Source organism: Trifolium pratense, linkage group LG1 (genome assembly GCF_020283565.1).
Source record: "Trifolium pratense cultivar HEN17-A07 linkage group LG1, ARS_RC_1.1, whole genome shotgun sequence".
NCBI lineage: Eukaryota > Viridiplantae > Streptophyta > Magnoliopsida > Fabales > Fabaceae > Trifolium > Trifolium pratense.
In genome coordinates, this window is record NC_060059.1 from 46,806,782 (window position 1) to 46,830,932 (window position 24,151).

Below are 24,151 nucleotides of genomic sequence, written 5' to 3' on the forward strand. Positions count from 1 at the left end.
GTATCATAAAATGGGATAACAAAAATTTGTAAAAGAGTCTCATATATTGAGATAGAAAGAATATTTGAAATGATACATGTGTCGTGACATGTGGATTTTCGTTAGTCAACTAACTATTAACCTATTTTGGATGAAAACCAAAATGAAAAATTAATCCAAAAAAAACTAAAATTCATTATAAAAATAGAGACGAAAAACATATTCTACCCTATATTTTTTCAGGTGTCCATTTGCGTTACAAAAATAAAGCTAATATTAAAAAATTCAGTTTGGAGAATTAAAATGTTAAAAATTGGGAACCGTCGGATTCGAATGAACAATGTCCAAATCCATTGTATTGTATATTGTTAAGTGATCTACTGCGACACATTAAACCACTTTCTCCAACTCGTCACACAACCATACCTCACCGTGTCACTCATTTTCATCCTTTCTTTTCGGTTTCAAACTCCGGCCATCCATGGCGGCATCACGGCGGCTCAGGGAGCTGCAATCCCAACCAGGAAACAAGATCTGCGTCGATTGTTCTCAGAAGAATCCACAGTGGGCATCAGTATCCTACGGCATCTTCATGTGCCTGGAATGCTCCGGCAAACACCGTGGCCTCGGGGTTCACATATCCTTCGTACGATCCGTCACCATGGATGCTTGGTCCGAAATCCAAATCAAAAAAATGGAAGCTGGTGGTAACGACAATCTCAACGCTTTCCTTGCACGCTATTCAATACCTAAGGAAACCGATATCGTTACAAAGTATAACACCAACGCCGCTTCCGTTTACCGTGACAGGATCCAAGCTATGTCAGAAGGTCGTCCATGGCGCGATCCGCCTGTTGTTAAGGAGAATTTTGGTTCCAAGGGGAGGCCGCCGCTGTCACAGACTCGTCGGAATAACGATTCCTCTTGGGATGATTGGGATGGAGGAAGTTCCGTCGATGTGAGGAGTAAGTCCACTGGGGATTTCAGAAGCTTGAACGGCGGTGGAGCGCCGGTGAGATCGAGGTCGACGGAGGATATTTATACGCGGTCGCAGTTGGAGGCTTCTGCGGCCAATAAGGAGGGATTCTTCGCGAAGAAGATGTTGGAGAATGAATCGAAACCGGAAGGACTTCCACCGTCTCAAGGTGGGAAGTATGTTGGGTTTGGATCCAGTCCCGCGCCTTCGCAAAGGAGTAATCCGCAAAACGACTATTTATCTGTTGTTTCACAGGTAATTGAATTGTTTGAGTTCGTTTGTTTTTGGTTGATTAATCGCTTATTTCTGTATTTATTGAGTTATGAATTATTTCAGGGGATTGGTAAGTTATCACTAGTTGCTGCTTCTGCTGCTAATGTTGTTCAGGCTAGCACTAAAGATATCACCTCTAAGGTATTTAGATCAATTTTGTTCAATAAATAAGATGATTGATGACTTTTTTTTTTTGTGAATTGCAAATGTTAGTATGTTAATTGTTATGTTAGTTTTTCTCCTTACCAGGACTTGATGTCAATATATACAGTTTACCGCAATGTTGTCAAATAGCTGTTATAAATGCGGAAATTTGAACAGATAACTAATGTCCATGACCTGCAATATACCCATCAATGTTGTCAAATAGCGGCTGTAGTGCTATTTCCTATGATATGTGATTGACAACACTGGTTTACTGCGGGTGTATGATTTCTTAATACAGTCACTCCTATCTCTCTTTGTCGACTAAATATATAAATAAATGAGGAACAAATGAGACACAAATGACTGTTTTTCTGTGTATATATATATTTGATATTTTTGGTGAAATGTAGTTATTTCCATTTCTTCATCGAGTTTTGCCTCATTTCTCAGGATGGCAAATGTTAATTGGGCCAAAATTGTGAAATGCAGTTATTATGAGCATAGTGCGGGGTTTAGGATAGCTGTTGAATGAGGCCAATAGTGAACAGAGTGTAATGTAATTGAAGTAGAAGCATAAAACAATTTAGAAATCTCTCTCAAGTAGTCTTTATTGTTGCTATTTTTGGCAAATTGATATATTGGTAAAAGAAAAAGTACATTCATGATTGTCTCTGGCATCAATATATGTTTTTTTATGTTGTTGTCCCCTCACCCTAAATTTTCTTATGAAATATATAAATAAACAAATAAATTATTTCATTCGGAACCTTTTACATGGAACTTACCATGGTTCGAGAAAATGTATCAGGCATTTTTGTTGTAATGAAGTTTTTTGGAGTGAATATTCAGAGGTTTATTTTCACAATGCAACTATGGTGCATCTGCTAATTGATGTATCATATGCAATGTGTTATTAGCAATTGTAGTGTTCATGGTAGAGTGTAATCTTGTTTTAGTCACATATATCATATATGATAGGTTCTTTCCTTGCATGGAGATGTGGAAAAGGCTAATTGTTTGTTTTTCATGGTATTTTTGTTCCAACTTTTCTTTGGTTAAATAATTTTTTTTGTTCTTTATTTCAGGTCAAGGAAGGTGGTTATGATCAAAAGGTCAATGAAACTGTCAGCGTTGTCACTCAAAAGACATCAGAAATTGGTCAAAGGACATGGGGTTTAATGAAAGGGGTCATGGCTTTGGCTTCACAGAAGGTTGAGGAGTACACTAAAGAGAACTCAAATTCGACTACTAATAACTGGCAACGAAATGAGAATGATAGAAATGGCTACTATCAGGATTTCAATCAAGAGAACAAAGGCATCAATTCTACTACCGGAAGAGAACAATCTTTGTCAGGGCAATTCAAAACTAATAGCTCAAACTCTTGGGATGATTGGGACCACAAAAATAGTTGGAAGGAAGGACAAACTAAAGGATCAACTCCTTATTCATCTGGTGGTCAGTCTGGTACTCACAATCCAAGCTCTTGGGATGATTGGGACAACAAAGATTCTAGGAAGGAAGAACCTGCTAAAGGATCGGCTCCCCATAATAATGATGCTGGTTGGGCTGGCTGGGATAATGCCAAAGATGATGGATTCGATAATTTTTATGATGGTGCATCTAATAAGAAAACTGTTGGACATAATGGGAAATCAGATGATGCTTGGACGGGGGGTGGCTTTCTCTAAAGTTTGTTGATCATGCAATACTTCTTTGGTAGGCTTTCACATTTTATTTGCATCGTACACCTATAAGTATATATGCCAGAATATTATCATTAGCTGAAATAGATTATTAAAACACATCCCAGTCTTATCTGTGAAACTTTTGGATAACGGTTGGTCTCTACTCCATATTTGTTGTAAATGAATTTTTACCAATCAATTCTCTTGATCTCTACTCCCTCTACATCATCACCGAACTCCAGGAACTTCTAATGCATGCTATCTGTATTCGTCTGTTGTGGGGGTTGAGTGTGGAGAGGGGGAATTGGAAATTGTTATTAATGTTTTATCGTGTTATCAATTTTTGGGAGTGGATCCTCCCATGTGATTTATTTATCTTTAAAAGAATTAAATGGTTGAGTTACGTTAACACAACAGTCATATTATGCAGACACTAGAAGATACATTCCCTTATGCTATGTTTAATGTATGTTATGTTCTACCTCTTATTTGAAAAATAATATCATTTGTTATACTTCTTGGACCAGGTTCGATCCATCCGTATTACTAGTTTCGAGATTGTTCCACATTGGTGACAAAAACTACAACCGCGTTTGAACTGATGACATGCAGGCAAAGCCGTGGTGCCCCAAAAACCATTATGCATGTGAAAGGACTGTCGACTGTAACTTATTAGTACGTTTTTCATTTTTAAACTCAAACTCTATGTGCAGGAAGAAAGATTTTTGAGGTTGGCATATTTTCAGCAAGTTATTCTTTACTCTGTACTTTGTCCACTTGTAATTTTTTCCTATGTAACATTTTGGAAACTTCGGCTGGAAAGATAGTTTTACTTTTTACAAGTGTTGAAAGAAGGGGCTAATTGCCCAAATCTTAATTCTTGAGAGCAGTATGATGAAACAATATTGTGATGTGAAAATTTCAGAGTTATTTTGAATGTGTTTGTTGCCTCTTAGTAGTACTGTGTATGGTTTTATTGCCTTGAGGTTGAATATGTTGTTCTTCCTTCGTTGTCTTTTTCATAGTTTGTCATTATTATATGCATTTTTTTCATGTTTTTTTTTGTTACAATGGAACCAAAGAGGATCGAATCTAAGACCTCCTGCATACTACTCAAAATCATGATAAATGATCATATAAATGTATGTAATTTAAAAGAGAAAAATAAGCAATTGATTACTCACATACCCTTGAATTCATACATATTCTAATCCTCTTAAGATAGCGCTTAAACATTTCTATTGCTTACTCACATCGTCAAGGCTATATTCACTTAAATGCAAGGCTAACAACTCATTAACAGCTTTTAAAAAAAAAAGAATAATAGCTCTAAGGTAAAGTCATGGACCTCTCATGGTTATAGCTACTAATAATACAATTACCTTAGAATAGATTATCATATCTCACTCATTTCTTACTTGGATTTTATATCGAGCATAACTTTATTCATATAGTGATGAAGTACTAATCTGTCACTAATCGAAGGTGAAACTTCTCTTCCTAATGTGTCTTTCCATCACTAAATACTTTCTTTCACTAGTAATATATACATTCTCCTATCCTACATATGTATATCTTGAGGGCTCTATCTCGAGTATAATAAAGATAAACCATTGCCATTCTAGTTAAGGTGCAAGCCTAGTTATTTCATGCATGAAAAATGGATGACAATTAGCAATGCTAGAAGCAATTTTGAAAGCATAACATAAAAATTTAATTTATATAGTTTAAAGTTATTTTACACATGCGTCTAATAATATATTAACATATCATGTATTGTGTTTAAAAATACATGATATGTCACATTCATTAAATGATGTGGCAACACATAATAGAATACATGTGTAAAAAAAAATTACACTGATGATGCACAACAATTAAACTCTAACATAAATGAGTGCAATTCTTATTAGAAAGCTGCTCTTTAGGCCCCTAAATTGCTCACAGCCCCCCTAAACTTACAAAAATACCCCTCAGGACGTTTTGGAAGACACGTTACGAAATTGGACTTGAAGGGATCATATCTTCCTAAACGGTTCAAAGTGAAATTCCTTTTTATGATATTATTATCAGAAAATTAGTATGCAGTTATTTTCATAAAAAAAAATTAATATGCATTAATCTAGTATGTTTTTTTTACAGTATTAAACTAGTATGTTAGATATCGATTATTAGGTAAAAAATATAAAACAAACCCTATTTTAATCCAAAAGTACAAAATTAAAATTCTTTTTTTACCATATCAATGAGTACAAACTTCATGTATTTTCCCAAGATTTTTTTTTTGCATGAAGTACTCGGGATAAAAGAAAATTCTACACTTCAAAATTGCACCATTTTCTTTTGTAGTATGATATGGTACGCTTAAGTAAAGGCGTAATTTCTTTATGGAGAACCACAATAGAGTCTCACTGCTTTCAAATCATTTTTGCGGAAGAACTTTACAATACAAGATGCAATGCCATGCGTAATTACTTCCTCATTTGCGTGAACAGCTCAGGTCTACCTCCAGCGTTACTAAAAGCTGAAAAACCACCACTTCCTTGGCTGCTAAATGCTCCAAATCCACCACCAGAACCAGCTCCGGCAAATCCACCAGTTGAAGTAGCAGCAGCAGCAAAACCACCACCAGCAGGAGCAGCACCGGCAAAACCACCACCAGCGGGAGCAGCTCCGGCAAAACCACCACCAGCAGGAGAAGCAAATCCAGAAAATCCGCTGCCAGTGGATGTAACACTTGCAAACCCTCCACCTGTGGATGCTATGGCAGCAAACCCTCCACCTGCTGATGTTCTGCCCGTAAACCCTCCACCAACAGCAGCATTTGAAAATCCACCAGTATTATTATTGGCAGCAAATCCACTACCAAAACCGGGGGGAGATGCAAAACCAGTTCCAGGTAGAGCACTACCAAGTTGCCTTGATTGTCCAAAACTACCAAGTACTGAACCGAGAACCTGCTGTCCTGATCCAATTTGTGCCGGTTGCCCAAATGCATTTGGAGCTTGTGTAGGAACAGCTGCCCCAACACCAAAGCCACCAGAAAATGCACCTGAATTTGTTGACTGAGTTGGTGCAGATGATTGGGAGTTTGGGAATGTAAAAGATGCTGGTCGAAACAACTCTCCACTGGGAACTGATAATGCAATTGTAGAGCTTGATGAACTTGGTTCTACATTATTAAATGAACCTCCAAATGGATTTGATTTAGGAACTGATAGGTTAGGGGTTGAGCCAATCCCGAACCCGCCAAGGCTTCCCAAACTAAGTTCTGTTGAGTTACTTGTCTCAGGAGCTTCTTCCTCCATCTCATCCTCTTGAGTAAGTCCAACATCCAAACCCCCATTTTTCCCGCTTGAAACGCTAGCACAAGTAAGAAAAGAAGTTGAAAGTTGCAGAGGTGCATCTGAAGGCCGTTGTGATTGAGGAACTGAGACAACGTTGATGTCAGAACTTGTATTGCCGGCAGGCTGTTCATTAGTAGGACCGAAGTTTCTTGAAGATCCAAGCTTCATTTCAGATTCACCATTTAGAGGTTCGTTTAGTTGAGTGGCCACTTTGGTAGCAGCATCTGAATTAGTCTTTAAATTAGGTACAGCAGCTGGTTGAATCTCTGAGTTGGGCAACTCCAATGTTGAGTTCAGGAACGGAGGATTAGGTGACGGAGACAATGTTTGTTTAGGGACCTGGTTAGATAAGTCAAGAGAATCTGTTGCTGAAGATGTTGACATGTGAGTAGAGTCTACACTGATGTTTGAACTAGTCATAGTATTGCTTAATGTCACCGGCACTGCTGCTGGAGGCACAGCTATAGACGAGACAGATGATGATGCTGAAGAAACCGATGGTGTTTTACTAGTAGAAGAAGACAGAGATTCACGAGAATTACTATAATTGGGCACTGCTGGAATATTATTTTCAGGCCAGCTTTTCTTAAAATTGAACTCAGTAACTTTTCCAACGATGTTTGAAGTGGCAGAAGTAGAGGACGAGTGTGACTGTGAGGATGGAATGTTTTTTTTCCAAGACTCAGAAGTAAATGCACCTGAAGGTTTGTCTCCCATCGTTAAGCTTGTAGCCGAACTCATTTTACTGTTTGTAATGGGCATTTCACTCGATTTAAACACAGATAAAGGTGTTTCTGTGGTTGAACGGGTAGAGATTGAGAATTTTTGAGGCATTTCCATGAATGAAAAAGGTTTGCTCTCATTATTCGAACTTGTATCAAATTTTTTAAAATTCGATTTTTCAGCTGCCAAATCTCTCGTTTCGGTGGAATGACCATGCACGATTGCAGGTGACAAGTGGAATGCAGGACGTTCGGGAACTGCAGAGACATTACTTTTTTGCAAAACACGAGACTTGGAATCTGAAACTTGAGTGTGTGCTTTGAGGTTGCCATCCTGTATAAATGCCTTTGAGTGTTCTGACACATCTTTAATTGCAAGATGGGAATCCAGAAAGCTTGCTGCAAGTATATATTAATAAATAAAATAAAAGAGTGTCAGACATTATAAACCATAGTTTTGAATCAGGTCAACAATTAATTTCATTTCATTCCAGAAGCAGGGAGCGACACCTGAGGGAATTCTAGCATCCATTTGATGAGGAGCAGATTCCACTGGCATGGAAGAATTGATTTTTTCTTTTGAAAATGATGATTCTTTCCACTTTGGTTTCTGGCGTTCTTGCAGCAACACCCTTTTGATGATAGTTTTGGGAGGTTCAGAACGGGTCCAACTCTGCACCAAAGGTGTTTAAACATACAATAACTATCAGAATAACACATGGTGAGGTTAGAGATACCTGCCAAAAATTATGAATTTGATATGTATATAGGCCCATCCTATAATTACACTACCAACAGAAACAGATAACGGAATAGAAAAAATGCAGAAATAAGGGATAACAATTGAAAGTATATACACAGACTCTGCCTCCCTAATTTAGATAACCAATTTACTTCAGACTACGGTTATGCCTCTCCACTATTCATGTTTCCTTTTCTCGTACCAATCATTACACAATTTTCCTCTGATGGCTTGCTGCCACATTTTAAATTTGTTACACTCTACCGCCACTATTTCCTCCTTATTTGATTTTGAAGTCAGAGCATAAGGAACACTAACCCTTACTTATACTAATACTAGACTCGTACTCCTTATTGAATGAGCAACCAAATCATGATACACAAACAAATAAAAATACTCTCTCAAAAAATATGAAAGATTTCTCTATTTTCCCTCTACTTCCCTCCCTCCAAAGCCCTCCCCTCACATTCCCTCAAACTCTCAAAAAAAGGAAAATATAAAATGGGCTCCACAAAGCATGGCTAGAAAGGTAATTCAAGGATGCTGGAATCGCTGTAGAAATGACCACTGTTGGAAATACAACTCAGCAAGCTGGCCAGAACAATCATCAATTTTAAGAGATGGTAAGAACGTAGTCTGACCAACAAGAAAAACATTTAAAACATCTCAAAATCCACCAAGAAAAACATTTGGAAGCTTTAAACCACAAGAGAAATCAGGAAACTCAAAAATTAAATAAAATTTAAAATTGAAACTAAAGCTAGTAGTGTGCATCACAACCATGTAAAATTTCATCAAGGCATGACTCATCACTGAGATGGAATAAATAGCATTAGTATAACTCACAATTGGAGGTTGTTAGAATCGTGGCTAATTTATCACTAGCACGTCACAAAATTTAGTTAGTCAGCGTTTGTTGAAAGGACACAATAGTAAAACAAACTGATCTACGGCTTTTAAGGCAGGCTATGGAAACACTGGGCAGAAAAACAATACGACAGTGAGAACTTGAGAGAGAGAGAGAGAGAGAAAGGGTAGCCAGAAAATGTCCATGGCAGACGTGAAGAAAAGAATAATGAATATAATTACATTATTATAATAGCATTCCAAATTCTAGAAAACTCAACAAGAATTGCAAACAGATTGGTCATTGAGGATAGTATGAGTTTGATTATTTTCTCCTCTTGTAAACACAATTTAGCTAGGCCCAACTTTCCTCTTTTCTTCACACATGTTCAACTGCAAATCTTAAACTAATTTTCATCCCAATTTTTAAATCCATAGATAGATGTATTTCAACTAAGCAAGTGGCACATAAAGTTACCATGTGAGTCACAAGTAAATGGTCTCTCGTGAAAATCTTGATAAATGGTAGCAATTAAATAAGAGAGACCATTTATTTGTGACATTCAACAGTAAAAGATAGAAAGTATAAATATATCAACACATTCTTTACCCGAGTAACTAACTGAGCAGCACAAACCAATCTGTCTACTTAACTATATGTTATATATTTGTATACAGGCAAAGCTAGAGTAACTTGTAAGTGACAAAATACCTGGTCAAGTGAGTCTCTCCTCCTCCTAGCCATTTCTGGTTCGGAATTCTTCACAGCACTACCTTGAACTCTCTTAGATTTATCTTTATTACTAGTCAAATCAGAAAACAAGAGCTTCTTACTAGAAGGAGTCTTCATAAAACCTTTCGTGTCTGGAGTGCCAAACGAAGTGTCATAGGGAATTCCTATTGTTTCAAAGAGTTCCTTCACGTTCTTTTGTTCCTCAGATGGGGACCTTAAACTCAATGTAGCCATTTGTTTTGAAAGGCATTCCGAGAGATTCTCTGCAGCTACAAGTTGCGACCTGATTGCATTCTGTAAACTATGCAACGACTGTATGTGTCTGCAAATAAATCAAAGACACTAATAAAACAGTAAAAATTTAAAAAGATTAGAATCTAATGCATATCTAGACAACACATCTCTATATCTGAAATCTGGTCCATTGTATATTTTACGTATTAAAAAATAATAATTCTTGGCAAAATAAGAGCAAGAGACTCCATTACCCAACCCGAGATGAAATATATTAATGATGGAATATTAGTGCAGAAAATATTTAGGGCCTGTTTGAATGACCTTTTAAAAACTGTTTTCTGTTTTTAAAAATTAGAAAAATCCAAAACTTGCTTGAGTGTATTGTTTTGCAAAATTGTTTTTAAATCATGTTTTGCCTTTTGCTTTTCAATTTTGATACTTTAGATGAGGAGTAGAAAACACACGGAAAATTAGTTGTTTTCATTAATGGCAATCTTGTAATATTAACCAACTTTTATTTTTCAAACAAAAAAAAAGAAACATTGTACGTGCCATCATGCCTAACTGTTGCAACATTACTAGTTTCTTTTTTAATTTGTTGACCAAATAATTCTTTTTATTATTGATACTTTTTTATTATACTATTTTATAGAATCTTTTATTTAGTACTATATTGTTAAACAATGTTGCTGTATGAACTTCTTTCATATAACACGTGTCACTCCACTTACATCGTGTGGAACTAATATTTAATTTGTGAAAAAAAATCATTATAATTATTAATTGGAAAATAATATTTATAATACAGTATACAATTATAATAATTATTTTTTTTTTTTTTTAAAAAAGTAAAAATTAAATTTTAAAATAAATAGGATAAGTAAAAAATTCCTTTTTATAGATATACGTGTTTTCTTCATCATTTACACTCTTTTTAAAAGTAAGTATCAAACAATTTTTTTAATCCATTTTTTAAAACATATTTTGAAAATATTTCTACCAAACAAGTTTTGTTATTTTTTCATCTTGAAAACAGTTTTTAAAAAAGGGCTGCCAAACAAATTTTCATTTTGTTTTCTTCTTAAAAGCTAGTTTCCAAAACTGATATTTAAAATAGTTTTCAAAAACAAAAAACCAAAACTTAATCAAGCAGGCCCTTAGTTTCCTAGATTGTTATTTCTAGGAGATTCTAAACTTACCAATTATTTCCTTTTATTTCTCTTTGTAACTATTTTCTACTTTTTTTTTTTTTTTGATAAGCGTAACTATTTTCTACTTAATTCAACGAGATAACTAATTGTACTCTTTCTATTTAAACCAGCCTTGAGCTGAGGAATAAATTATTACAACATTCACATATATATTCTAATAATAAGAAGTATAGAACAGAATAGTAGCAGCTTTGTTGCATTTTATCTGTTCTATATTCACCCCTAATACAACAATACGAACACAGCTAGACATGCAAAGGCCAGGCTGGCCTACGGTCTAGCATACGTTAGGCCCAGGCTAGACATTTTTTTTAAGTTTTTGGAATTTATTTAGCTAAAAATAGCAGACTACATGCCATAAAAAAGCCTTATAAGGCCTACCAGACCAACCTACTTAAGTAAATATGAATATTTTTTTAATTTCTATTATTATTATTATTATATTAAATATTATAATTTTCAGTAATTTAAGTTTACTAGTCTACCATAATTTTTCGCATATTTAAATGTATTGTTATAAATTAGAACTATAATATGATATCATATATAGTAATATTCTCTAAAATGTCATGTTAAATATCAAGATGGAGCTTCATCCTGTTGGTTTATTAGCTCATTAGTCTACTTAAACATAGGTCAAATTACTTTTTCAAAAATGAAATAGGCCTTTAAGTAGGCTAACGGACCATACTTTCAAAAAGGACAGACCATACTTTCAAAAAGGCCAGGCCTAGGCCTTGAATTTTTTGACCAGGTATGGCTTAGTTGTAAATTCTAGTTCAACCCAGCCTATTCTCACCCTTATGCACAAATAACTCGGTCCTCAAGTAAAAAGGGAACTAAGGAATGGCCTTTCAACGTACTAGCATTAGGCACAAAAGGCACTATATTAGCTTTGAATGGTAAGACAAAATAATAGATTATTTTAAGATTGTAAAATAAAAATACACCAAAGAAATGTAAAAGAGAAAAATGGTTAGGAAACTAAGGCAAACAAGCCAATTGATCTAGATGAAATCAACATCTGTACAATTCAAATTATAAAAACTGCATTAAGTGGTTTGATTATTAGATATACTAATTGGAAAAGCCACAGCCAAGTTAATCATACCTTGAAGGTCCATATCTATTTTGAGAAGCTTCACGACCAATGTGATGGCCACTATATTGACTGAATTTGTTCAGTTCAAGGGCATTGAAATGTCTCTCCAATTCAACTAACTGATAAGTTAAATCCTGAAATAATGATTGAGATAACGAGTTCACCACAGGCCACAGAAATAATTTGTTGGCAAGTTAATCGACATACCTGATTCAAATTAAGTATATGCTGCCGCTTTAGCTCTAGTTCTGAATTCAACTTTTGCCTATTCCATAGGTCCCAATATCGGCTGTCACAAGCTTGCTTATATATGTCTTCCACGTATACTTTTCTTGCCACAACTGATATTAAACCAGGTCAAACGGAGAAACGCTGATTCGTTAAACCAGACAAAGAAAAGATTTTACGTAATTAAAACTAGCACATCAGAGACTCATGATAGTAAATATTATTTTTTGCACAAAAAAGAAAGTTGAGTATTTTATAAATAAAATACAGGGAGGCTAAAATTTTTGTAATATTTTGAAGCATGAAAAGCTAAAGTTTTCGAACATAAGATTGAAACTGAACCGTTTCAATTGAGTGACTAAAAATTATTATACAACTGGATACAAATCATACAGAAATCTCAGGTCCCGTGATAGAAATTTTGAATTTGGAAGCCACGACACTTGTTTGCGATTAACATGGTAGATATATGGAGGGATCCGTTGACTCCAAGAGTAACTATTATGAGTTACTCCCAATCTTAGCCTTTCATTTTTAAATTAATGAATGGTGGTGATTAAATACCAAAATCCTTATGATGAACCAACTTTTGCTACACATTTTTCCGAACTGACGGCAAAACCCTTTTTTTGAATCACATAACTTTGTCTATGCCTTTCATTTCAAAAAGTTAGGTCCGAAGAATGTGGCACATGTAATGTAATTCCGGTGATGTTTTATTGGTACATGAGTTGTATACCTCTTTTGTTTTTAATTTAAGAATAGCCTTCACTTTATTATAAGAAAACATCTCATACCCCTAGGTTTTGATTTGCATATACCCCTCAATTAACTGAATTAAGCACATAGTATTAGAGATAGGGAATGAGATTCATCAAAGCAAATGGGCTAGGGTAATTGGAAATATATCATATAAACGAAAATGAGCATCCGATTAACTTTTTGTTAAAAAACTAAAAAATTCTCTGCCATTGAAGACATGACCCTTTATCAATGGAAGGAGTAAAAGTTGCAATGTCGATTGATTTAGATGTGATTTTAGAGAGAAGCATTACAAAAATTTAGCACACCATAAGACTTATTAGTATTAATCATGACCATTAACTAATATTAAAATTAAAGGTTTAGATTTGGAGTAATTCATAAGAGTTACTCTTGGAGTCGATTGATCTCTCCTCATATATATATATATATAAAACACTTGCTTATAAAGGAAAATTATATTACCTTGTATTGTCTTGTTAAGAAGATAATGAACCTCCTCAAGATGTTGATCCACTTGCCACTGCAAAGTGAAGCAGGCAAAGTTTGAATATTATAAAATGATATTGATATTTGTAAAACTCCATTAGAACAAGAACAGAACAAAGTAAATGACATTAAATAAATAGGTATTTTAAAGCACAAATAAAAGGCAGAACTAGAAGCATCAATTGTTTGCAAGTAAACTATAATCATATAAGGGTCATGTTAACATGCGCACCAAGGGCACATGTTAAGGTATCTAAAAATAGAAATTTACATTTAATAACATAAAAGAATTTAATGTTTAAAAAATATAATGCACAAGTTACAAGAGAATATTACTACATTTGTATTCTTAACATGTGTCTTTGGTGCACATGTTAACATTTTCCATATCATATAATAGCATATGAAACTTCCAGTATACTATGAGGCCAAAGGAAAGAGGTTGGGGTCTATTACTATTTCAGTTTGACTTGCAATTTTGGTTGGTTTTCATGGTAGTGGGCTTTGCACATGCCACGTTCCTTGTAGACAAAGTGAACCGTAAGATTAGTGTGGTAGCAAAATTTGCAGCAGTTATTATGAATGTCCCTTTATTATTTGGATAGATCTTTTCCCAGAATAAGTTAACCAGAATGTTTTAGTGTTTGGGTGCTGACATAGCTGTCTTGGGAAATTACAACTTAAGAATTTGGAAACTGGAAGGAACTACGAAGAGTAGTAGTACACTAATTTGGCAAAGACATATGCATCATTGTCGAAATGTGGTCTCTTAAGTCTTAATGATCTAGTAGAGCTGTAGTTCTGTTGAAAATGCATCAGTAGGCAAGGGGATTAATCCTTCCGATAGCTGAGGAGGTTGGGGGAAATATGGAGTTATATCATCAAGCTGAAAAGTCAAAATGCTGACTCATCAACCTGCTACAAAAGAAAGGATGAATGCCTCTGCTGGGACCTTAGGAGATGCTATGACTATGATTGCTCGCGCAGATGGGGATTTTGATTATGGTGGAACTTACATAGTGGTTACGGTTGCTGGTTAATTGAACACTGAATCAGGATATGGTGGATGTTTGGGGGAAAATATTGTGTAACATACCCCAAATCACAAGAGTCTAAACCAAACAGTTCACCTAGATCCACTGCTTGAAGTCCCTAGCTCCAACATTAATTGCAAAATATTTAATACCAATTCACAACCAAAACTGACACCACGGCCTCTGGTATTAGAACGACCACTAAAACCAGTAAAATATAAATATGGGTTTATAAGTAGGGGGGTTTAAGATTCTCACACTGGATGAGGTAAGGCCTGAACATGGATTTATAAGTAGAGGCAGTCCTCACCTTACAAGACGGTTTTGTAAGGTTGAGTTAGGTTCAATCCAAATTCCAAGAGGATCAATTGGCACTAGATACGATATAAGATTCAGAAAATTGTATTTACAAATTCTATTACATCAATTCAATTGCTAGATAATGCAGAAGATACACCCAGTATTTATATTTATTGGTGAACTGCAAAGCATTAGTGGTAGTTGAGGTGTGGTGTCAACATAGCTGAGATGTCAAATATCATAGTGATGCTTTGGCATACCAATTTTGGTTAAAAAGAATATCTCTATTATATCTAACAAGTGTCAGAGGAAAGTGATATGAATCTGGATTAGAATCATAACAACTACTAGAATAAATCATCAAAGAGGAGAGGGAAATAAATGCCCACAACAACAGTGAATAGATAGATTCAAGCTCCAACAATGAAATGGCAGTGTCAAACAGAAAAAGAAACATCACCGTCCGTATTTTGCATTGTTTAGATAGAGATTCCATGCTTTGCTCCACTTCACCAATTGAACTTTGTAGTGACCTGGTGCAAGCATCTCTAAAGCCTCCAGCCTCTTCTATTGACTTCAAAAGCAGATCCAATTCTTTGGTCATCTCATTAATCTACGACAGAGGCAAAAATGATAACACAATAAGAACATAGAAAAGGACTATGAGGATCTTTGTCATCTTACTCAGTAGATTTCTATTTATCTAATACATAATAACTTATTTAATAACTATTGAAGAATTTAACAGCAGAGAAGAAAATTACAGAACAAAATTATGAGGACTCCTACTGACAGGAGAAACGACGAGATAAATAACAAATTAATATATCTTCATCAACAGTGCCCCATTATGGGAAAAATATCTACCACCAAATATATGTTAAAATTATGAAAGATATCCAGAAATAATACATTTCCAAACTGCTTTGACAAATCAGAACTTGAAATCGCAGCCTTGGATGAATTTACATGCTGCTCATCAGAAGGATGACATTTTTGTATAGATGACTTTGCAGTTGTAGAATTTCCATGTAATGACAAACGTGAACTTTCTGCTCCTATGGAAGGTAGTTGTCCACTACTCTGAACTGGCCTACCAGAAGAGTGGATAGGAGGTGATTCAACATTCGCATCCTTTACAAATAAAGGCTTTCCACCAATGATACCAGGCATATTTGCAGCATGAGCATTTGTAGCACCCACAGTATAATTTTTATTTTGATGATCAGTACCGTTAACGTTTCTTGATACAGAAACTGAAGACACATTAGAGTTTTTTGGGAATGAAAGTGTTTCACTAGGCAATAGATGATTATCTCTCTGTGAGTCTCGTGAACTATTTGTATTCTGGAGCTCCTTGGTCCTCTCAGTATTAGCTTGAAAAATTTTATAACTTGACAAACCAGGAGCAGCAGAAGGACGGTTTACTGTAAAAGAACCTATACTTGTTTCAAGTGCTGAAGTCTTTTGACCTAGGTTTCTCCATTGTTCACTTGGAGGAAATCGAAGTTGACTATCATTAACTTGCTTCACATCTACACCTGGAACTTTTTGCTGCACATCAGACTTCAAAGACTGTACATTTGCCGCTGATCCTACTTCAGGGTACTTGCGATAAATTAGTGAAGGCTTCATTTCTTCAGCAAAAGGCTTGGACTTCAGATTCTCACTAATCTTTTGCTTTAGATTCTCACTAACCTCAACATCCTGCACATAATTTTTAACTTTAATTAGCTGAAGGCGCGAACAATCTGTATTCAGTGGACTAACTCTTATCCTTTTCATATGCAAAACTAAATATCCAAAAAATACCTGATCCAATTCCTTTTCATTTTTCTGCAAGTCAAAAGAAAAATTGGAGTTTCCATCCACGGGTAGCTTTATAGAAGCATCTTCCTCATCATGCTCAGCAGAACCAACCGCAGGTGCAGCAGAATCAACCGCAGGTGAAACTTTATTTCCTGCAAGACTGAAGACAAAAACTACTCAACCTTTGAACTTTAAAAATTTTGAAGCACGTTGAGAATATAAAATCTCAGTGGCTTTTAGAGTGGACTACTCTGTCCTTTCACCTCTAGTACACCATGGACAAAAAGGGAATTTCATGCCTCTTGTTTTTCGCCTTTTCCCCAATCCTGTATCTCTCTTTCAATCATCTCTCCATCACAACACCGTGATTTACCTACATGGGACAAAAACTTGCTCTCGTCCACCTATGAAACCCACCGCCGAAGCATTAAACCGGAACCACACCTCTTATGCGAGACCACATTGTGCTTAATTAATTTCCCAGGCTACAGTATAGCAGTTACAAAAGCAGGTGTGAGTGTGGGGATCTGGAAGTTCATCACTTCATCTTTCCCTTTTATTCTGTGATTTTTTAGATATCTCATATCCTCACCTTGGTTTACAAGATCACAATCTCCTGTTTGATTTTCTATTCTTTCATACCATTTTTAAAATTTCTTCCTTTTTTGACTGTAGTTGTTCAAGAAACTCATGTTGAAATGTATCGAAACCTTGAGTAGCAAAAAAGGGTGGGATACTATATTTCCAGGATTGGATTTCATATTCGAATGAACCTCGTAATCGTAAGAAAGTTGGTTTTTTAACTACAGGCCTTTTGTTAATTTGGAGCCAATCCTGGTTGAAAGATATAAACATTCAATTATTATTTAGCAGTTTTTATATCATTCATCATGTTCAAATTTTGAAGATCTTCATGCCTAATGTTTATTTCAGGCTTTGATCCAAAATCTCTTTTTACTCTTCTGATTTCTAAAGGGTATCTTGGGTTTGAGTATATTGGGTTTTACACGCCAAAAATTGTAAATGATGTTTAGACTTTAGACACGTTCTTCTCATATAGCTGTCTTAGTGAGTGGTTTTGTGGGGCAGACATTGGTGTGACCTGGAGATGGCAGTGGGCCATAAGGAAGGGGAACACAGAGGGGCAGGGGAGGAAGTGAGGAAGAAAGAAGAGAAATGAGTGATTTTACACTTGTTGTTATTCAGGACCCTTGATGAATTAAAAATTCAAAAAGTGGTGCATCGATACATCATGTTAAACGTTACCTTGAATCACTTTTATTGCCAAAATGCATCTTTCATTTTATTTTTATCCAACGCAGTCAATCATATATTGTGCATGAAAATGAAAGAATCGTAAAAAACCTCAAAACCTTACCTAGCAACATGGAACATAACAAGTTTTCCATCCAGTGTGAGACACATAAGGACACAATAAGGTGAGAGCTCAGTTTCTTCCTCCTCTGCACCAACTTGAACTCTAACTTTTTGACATATTGAAACTTTATCAATACATAGCCCCAAGAGAAGATTATCATCCTCGTTTGCTGAAAAAGACGCACGTAAGCGAAGTTATGTAAAATATAAAACTCAATCCAATTTATAGGTCAACAAAAGTTTATGAAGCTGCTGTGTTAGGTCAAGAAAGAGTTAATAATTATTAGGTTCTATAAGCATGCAATGTAAGCACACGTAAATTGAAAGGAGGAGACAGGGTGCGACAGAAAAGATTAAACTTCAGGTCTAAGTAGCAATTGAATAATCTAAAACCAAGGCCACTAGTAAAGTGAGTAAAACAATGGTTGACATTTTAACCACCTATGCTTTAGTATACAAGTGTACATAATATAAACCATTAATTTGTTCATAAACAGTTGATATTACTAACTTTATTGTCCTTGGTGTTATAGTCTAGTGATTTGTGTGTGTGTTTATTTAAGTATGTGTTGGCCACTAGGCCATAGCAAAAAAAAACTTTAGAGGAGTCGGATACAAAGAACGTGGTCTTTTGAATTGGGTTTCCCAAACAAAAGAGGAGAGGACTTTGGCAGTTTTGCTCCATTACATAAATTTCTTGTTTTTATAAATTATAAAAGTAAAAAAAATTAAATAAAATAAATCTCATACTAAAAAGCACATGTACCTTGAAGTTCAATTTTTGGAATCCACTTTAACCGGTCAATTTCAAGTTTATTAACAATTGCAGATTCACCCTTATCATCATCTTGCAACCAACCAAGCAAGCAAATGTGATTATCTGTATTCTTCATGTTGGCATTGATTACAAGTTGGCTGTATTTATTAAAAAAAATTAGCCATTAATTTGCATTCTAAGTTTTGTTTCATGGATAAGTAAATTAAACAAAATTCTTGGAAGATAAAGAATGATGCTAATAGCAGGTAGACATGTTTAAAACATGCAGACAGTAAAAAAAAAAGTGAAAACCAATTTTTCCACTATATCTAAACATGCTTAAAAAGTTAAACGATGATTAGATGACAAACTGACAAGATCCTTAATTTTTTATCTTGCAATGAAACGTTAAGAAAGAAACAAAAAAAAAACTATTATGACATTATTATTCATGAATCACTGATTGTAAAGTTATACACAGATTTAATCTTGGCTTTAGGCTTTTTAGCCTAAATCGGGTTCTATTAATATAGTTGGAGAGATTCATAATGAAAGGAAGCCAGGATCAGTGGATAACATATACTCCCTCTGTCCTATAATTTGTCACATTTGCAAAAAAAATATTGTCCCAAAAAGAAATGTCACTTTTAGTTTCCAATGCAACTTTAATTGCTTATTTTCCAATTGTACCGTATTTATGTGCATCACTCCCAAGTTATTATTCTACACTTTGCATTTATGATAACAGAATTACACCAATAGTTAATATCGGTAATTGAGTAAAATCGTCATTCTCTTTCTTTCATTTATTTTCCTTCTTAATTTGTGTGAAATGGTCAAATGCGACAAATATTGTGGGACAAAGGGAGTATCAGATTACATAAATGCTTAAAAATAAAACAGCCAACTTTTACAGCATAAAAACCTTAAAACAGGGAAGATGTAATGACATGTAAAGACAAAAAAAAATAGGCCAAGAAACAGGGAATAAGATAAGATTATAACTTCGGAACATGAAATGGAAAATAACTACCATTCTTCTAAATAAGCCAATAAAAGGTAGGGGCCACTTCCAGGGGATACAATATCATCAACCATTCCTGGGTAATTATCATAGAATGATTGGACAACTAATTCAGAACAATCCTGCAAAAGAAAATACAAATTCAGAGTTTAATGCTACATGAGAATAAACAACTGCAATTTTCTTTGGCTTATTACATAATTTCTTACGGTTGTGTTTATAGAATGCAGCCAAAGAAAATAATTATGCAGGAGTTAAAATACTGAGAGATAAACTAAGGGTGTTGACTATGCCTCAACCACACTGGGTTTGGAGGGGTGATAGGAGCATGTGTTTGTGGCTTTCATTCTTAAGTGGCAGAGTCTAGAACACTCCAGAACTCTCCTCTGTGTTAGCTAGGCTCGGGCTTTAGGCCCAGTAGGAGTTGGTTCCTTTACATTGTTACAAATCAGTTAGACTCAAATGAGTAATGACTCTATAAATATCTTATGCATAGTGTAATATTCATTATTCTGAATATACAAGATGTAACACTTATGTTTACTTAACCAAAAATTAAAGATTTGACAAACAAATATTCAGTTCCAAAACAAGAGCATATGATTGTTATTTTGGCCTTCTAAACTCATTAAATTGGTGAGGTGCAGATATGGGAAGGATGTTTGTTATTAACTAAGCACTTGCAGATATTTAGCACTTACATCAGAAATTTCGCCATGCTTGCTGCTAATAACTTGGATAAGATAATTTTCCTCCTGGCCATCTTCAGTAAGTTGAAAGCATCCAATTATAATGGAATCAGGTCGAACACACTTGACAGAATCAACTGGTACAATTGTTCAAGAAAAACCTAGATTAGCAAATCACTCTCCCAAATTTTTTTTTCTCTCACTTTATTAAACTTTTTCTTTCTTTCTCACACATCTGAGTTTCATTACTATGATTCTATTTCATAGTGGTCGCAAATGGTGACACTAAATTTTGTTTTCAAGGTTAAAAGAGAATCAGGCAAGAATGAAGTTACTTATTTCATTGACTCCACTTTCATTTTGATAGCTTTGACGAACCATCCTTTTAATTGAATCATTGGCCCAAAAGGGCATTTAACAAATCAATGAATAGGAAGAACTTAAAAGTTGTAATGCAATATAATTTATATGTACACACACACACAAACTAAATAGAAAAATGAAAGAAAAAAATTGCAAACCTTTTACACTGATATTTGCCTCAGAATCGCCAATCCAAGATCTGAAGGGTAGTGAAATTGAAACCCTTTCTTCAAAGTTCGAGGATAAAATGCTCAGAACATTTTTTCTTGCCACGGCAACTAATGTCCCTTTTACGCACCAATCAACTTCACAAAGAAGAAAATTCAAACAAGTAAATGAGTATGCCAAAATACATTGAACAAAACATATGATTTAACACCCAATACCCCTACCATATTCAGATATGAGGTGACTGTGAATTGAAGGGAGGAAGAAAGAGAGAAGCATTTTGACAGTGTATAAACAATATCATAAGCTCGTCCCAACCACAATGAAGAGAAAAATAAGATAAATGATAATAATTAGAAATAAAGACACGCACCATAATTCAAATATTAACATCTGTCAATTGGAAACCTTAGACCATTCAAATTAATAAACATCAACATACTACATATTAATAATGAGGCATGAAGAATAAAGCATACCAGCTTCAACACTGTCCATCACATGTTTAAGAGGAGAACCAGCCCCACCGTGATATAGTTGCCCGGTATTTGAAAGAACGACATAGGAATTTTCAGATGTTGTTGTCCATCGCATGTCCTTGACAAAGGTCGAATCATTAAGTAAACAAGAAAAGGATTGCTTCACTTCCTGGGAAATGCAATACAACAAAATGATTAATGTCATGTATCCTTGCCAAATGCCAAATCATTGAGAGAACCAGAATTCGATTTGATTCAATTCCTAAACAGTGATAATACAATATAAATAAATAGGTTTGTTGAAGTTGTGGGGCTTTAGATAAAAGGGTGAGAGAAAATAATAAGAACTTTGAATATTATTGGTAATAACTTGATACTGAGTTTATATCAAAGACTAAACACTAGTCCCTATTAACAGGGATACATAGACTTAAATCCTAAATAAATAGGGAAATAAAAAAAATAATAAATAATAATAATAACAGTAACAAGTAGTATTAAATATGGAAATCAATCCTAGGACATAAATTGAAAACTGATCCTAACTTATTAGGAGAAAACAATGCATCATCACTAAGTAGAGATATCATGCATACAAAGAATGCCAAAAATAAGCTATAAGCTCAAATGCTATAAGCTAATATTTTACTACCAAACAGGAGTATTGTATGGGGATGTTTGGTAACACAAATAAGCTAGCTTATAGCTTATTATATGAGCTTATAAGCTTGTTTCAAAAAATTAGAGGTGTTTGGTAACAAGCTTTTTTTACTAGCTTATAGCTTTTTTTCAGATGCTATTTCAAGTAGCGTTTGAGCTTATAGTTTATAGCTTTTTACACTTTATTCCATTTTTACCCTTTAATTTAATAACTATACTCTATAAAAGAAACTACCCACTAACAATTATGTCATTTTATATTTATTAACCACTTTAAAAGCTAATTTTACCAAACACTTTAATTTCAATTAGCTAGTTTTTCAGCTATCAGCTATAAGCTAGATTTTCAGCTATCAGCTAGTTTATAGCTTATTTTTACCAATCAGACCCTATGAAACAATAATTTCTGAATAAGCTAAAAGAAACTGTTGACAAAACCTAACCTTATTAAGAAAGCTATCAACAGAGTAAAACCGTATATAGCCACCAACAGAAGCAGCGAGAGTTGAATTATCCGTAGAAAGAGCCAATATCCGAACCCTGCCAATACCAACATCAACAAGACTCAACTCTTCAACAGCAGAGCCACTACCTTTAGCAGAATCAATAAGGTCTTTGGTCTTCACAACATAAAAACCTAAAAACAAACATAAAATCACTTAAACATAATCTACAACTGAAAATCGCGTTAGCGTTAAGTTGAGTTTAGTTAAAGTTTACCTGAAGAATGAGCAAGGAAAGTGAGACGAAAGCGTTGAGAGAGTGCGATAGGTTGAGTCGTTGGAGTTTGGAGATCGAAATTGGAATCGTTGGAGTTCAAAGGAATAGGTTCGCCAATTTTGACGAAGAAATGATCTATAGATGGAACTATATCTCCTTCAAGCTCTTCGATCTTGACGACACTCATGGTTGCAATTAGCACGCAGTGGGATAAGGGGAGCGAAGAATTGAGTTGGAGAAGAAGGGTGAAATGCTGTTGTTGTAACCGTCTTTCAGGCGAGTTAGTTCTTGCGCTCTTCAATTTCACGGGCGTCAAAATAACGCTGTCAAAAATCAAATCGCAAGTAGTGAATTGAAAGAGGTGGAGCGATTTAGAGGACGACGGTGAGACAGCAAGGCGGCGTGTAAAAGGAAGAAGAACGCCGCCGTGTAGCAGAAGAGAGTAAGAACACCGCTGTTAGGACGGGCGACGTGGGCGGTGGTGGAGACGGCAGCAACGGCGGAAAGAGGAAGACGGAGAAGATGAACTGTATTAGTATTGTTTCAGAGAAAGAAGACGAGGACAAGCCCTTATTATTATTATTAGGGATAATTATTATTATTATTATTATTAGTCGATTACCCGTGCGTTGCACGGGTTCGACGGAACGTTATATGTTAATCATGAATGTTGTCAATCATGGATGTTGATATTAAAATATTTATTAATAAAGTTATATTACTCAATTATATGAGCAAAGCACGTGCGTTGCATGAGTTTGACGGAACGCCATATATAATATATATGTCAATCATGGACATTATTAATCATAGATGTCGATATTAAAATACTCATTAACAAAGTTATACTACCCAAATATATGAGCAAAGTCCGTGCGTTGCACAGGTTCGACGGAACGCCATATATATATATATATATATATATATATATATATATATATATATATATATATATATATGTTAATCATGGACGTTGTCAATCATGAATGTTGATATTAAAATACTTATTAACAAAGTTATACTACCCAATTATTGATCAAAGTGATGCATTAATCAAATTTAACACGCGAATGAGTCTCATCGTATTCAAAGACCAACAATGGAATGGTGATAAATAAATGAGATGGAAAGTAATACGGGAATAATATAAATTAATCGTAAAACATAAGTTTGAATGATATAAGTTAATCATAAGTTTGCGTAAATCAAATTCAATTTGTGTGGTGAGATGGGTCATTGATTTCCAATAATTATCAATTTTTTTTTTGTTTTACAAATCTAATCACCTC

General features: G+C 34.8%; 2 protein-coding genes across 3 annotated transcripts; one reads left to right on the forward strand and one right to left on the reverse strand.

Annotated features, from left to right (window-relative positions):
- The first annotated feature begins 210 nt into the window (after positions 1-210).
- LOC123905134 (ADP-ribosylation factor GTPase-activating protein AGD7-like) lies at positions 211-4,018 on the forward strand. The gene is made up of 4 exons (XM_045954772.1): positions 211-1,210; positions 1,292-1,369; positions 2,461-3,094; positions 3,591-4,018. The coding sequence occupies exons 1-3, from the start codon at positions 461-463 to the stop codon at positions 3,064-3,066; spliced, it is 1,434 nt and encodes a 477-aa protein (XP_045810728.1). The 5' UTR covers positions 211-460; the 3' UTR covers positions 3,067-3,094; positions 3,591-4,018.
- Positions 4,019-5,276: 1,258 nt separating this feature from the next.
- LOC123905141 (nuclear pore complex protein NUP214) lies at positions 5,277-23,488 on the reverse strand. 2 transcript variants are annotated; one of them, XM_045954778.1, is made up of 17 exons: positions 22,863-23,488; positions 22,586-22,779; positions 21,483-21,651; positions 20,994-21,140; positions 20,485-20,609; positions 19,793-19,905; positions 18,769-18,917; positions 18,004-18,172; positions 16,629-16,785; positions 15,729-16,523; positions 15,277-15,429; positions 13,459-13,516; positions 12,211-12,344; positions 12,013-12,137; positions 9,433-9,775; positions 7,643-7,805; positions 5,277-7,531 (listed from the first exon to the last, which is right to left on the reverse strand). In XM_045954778.1, exons 1-17 carry the CDS (start codon positions 23,047-23,049, stop codon positions 5,535-5,537), a joined length of 5,178 nt encoding a protein of 1,725 aa, XP_045810734.1. In that variant the 5' UTR covers positions 23,050-23,488; the 3' UTR covers positions 5,277-5,534. The 2 variants fall into 2 exon arrangements, with proteins under 2 accessions (XP_045810734.1, XP_045810739.1); XM_045954783.1 differs by having other exon boundaries at positions 12,013-12,122; positions 22,863-23,432.
- Positions 23,489-24,151: the final 663 nt, after the last annotated feature.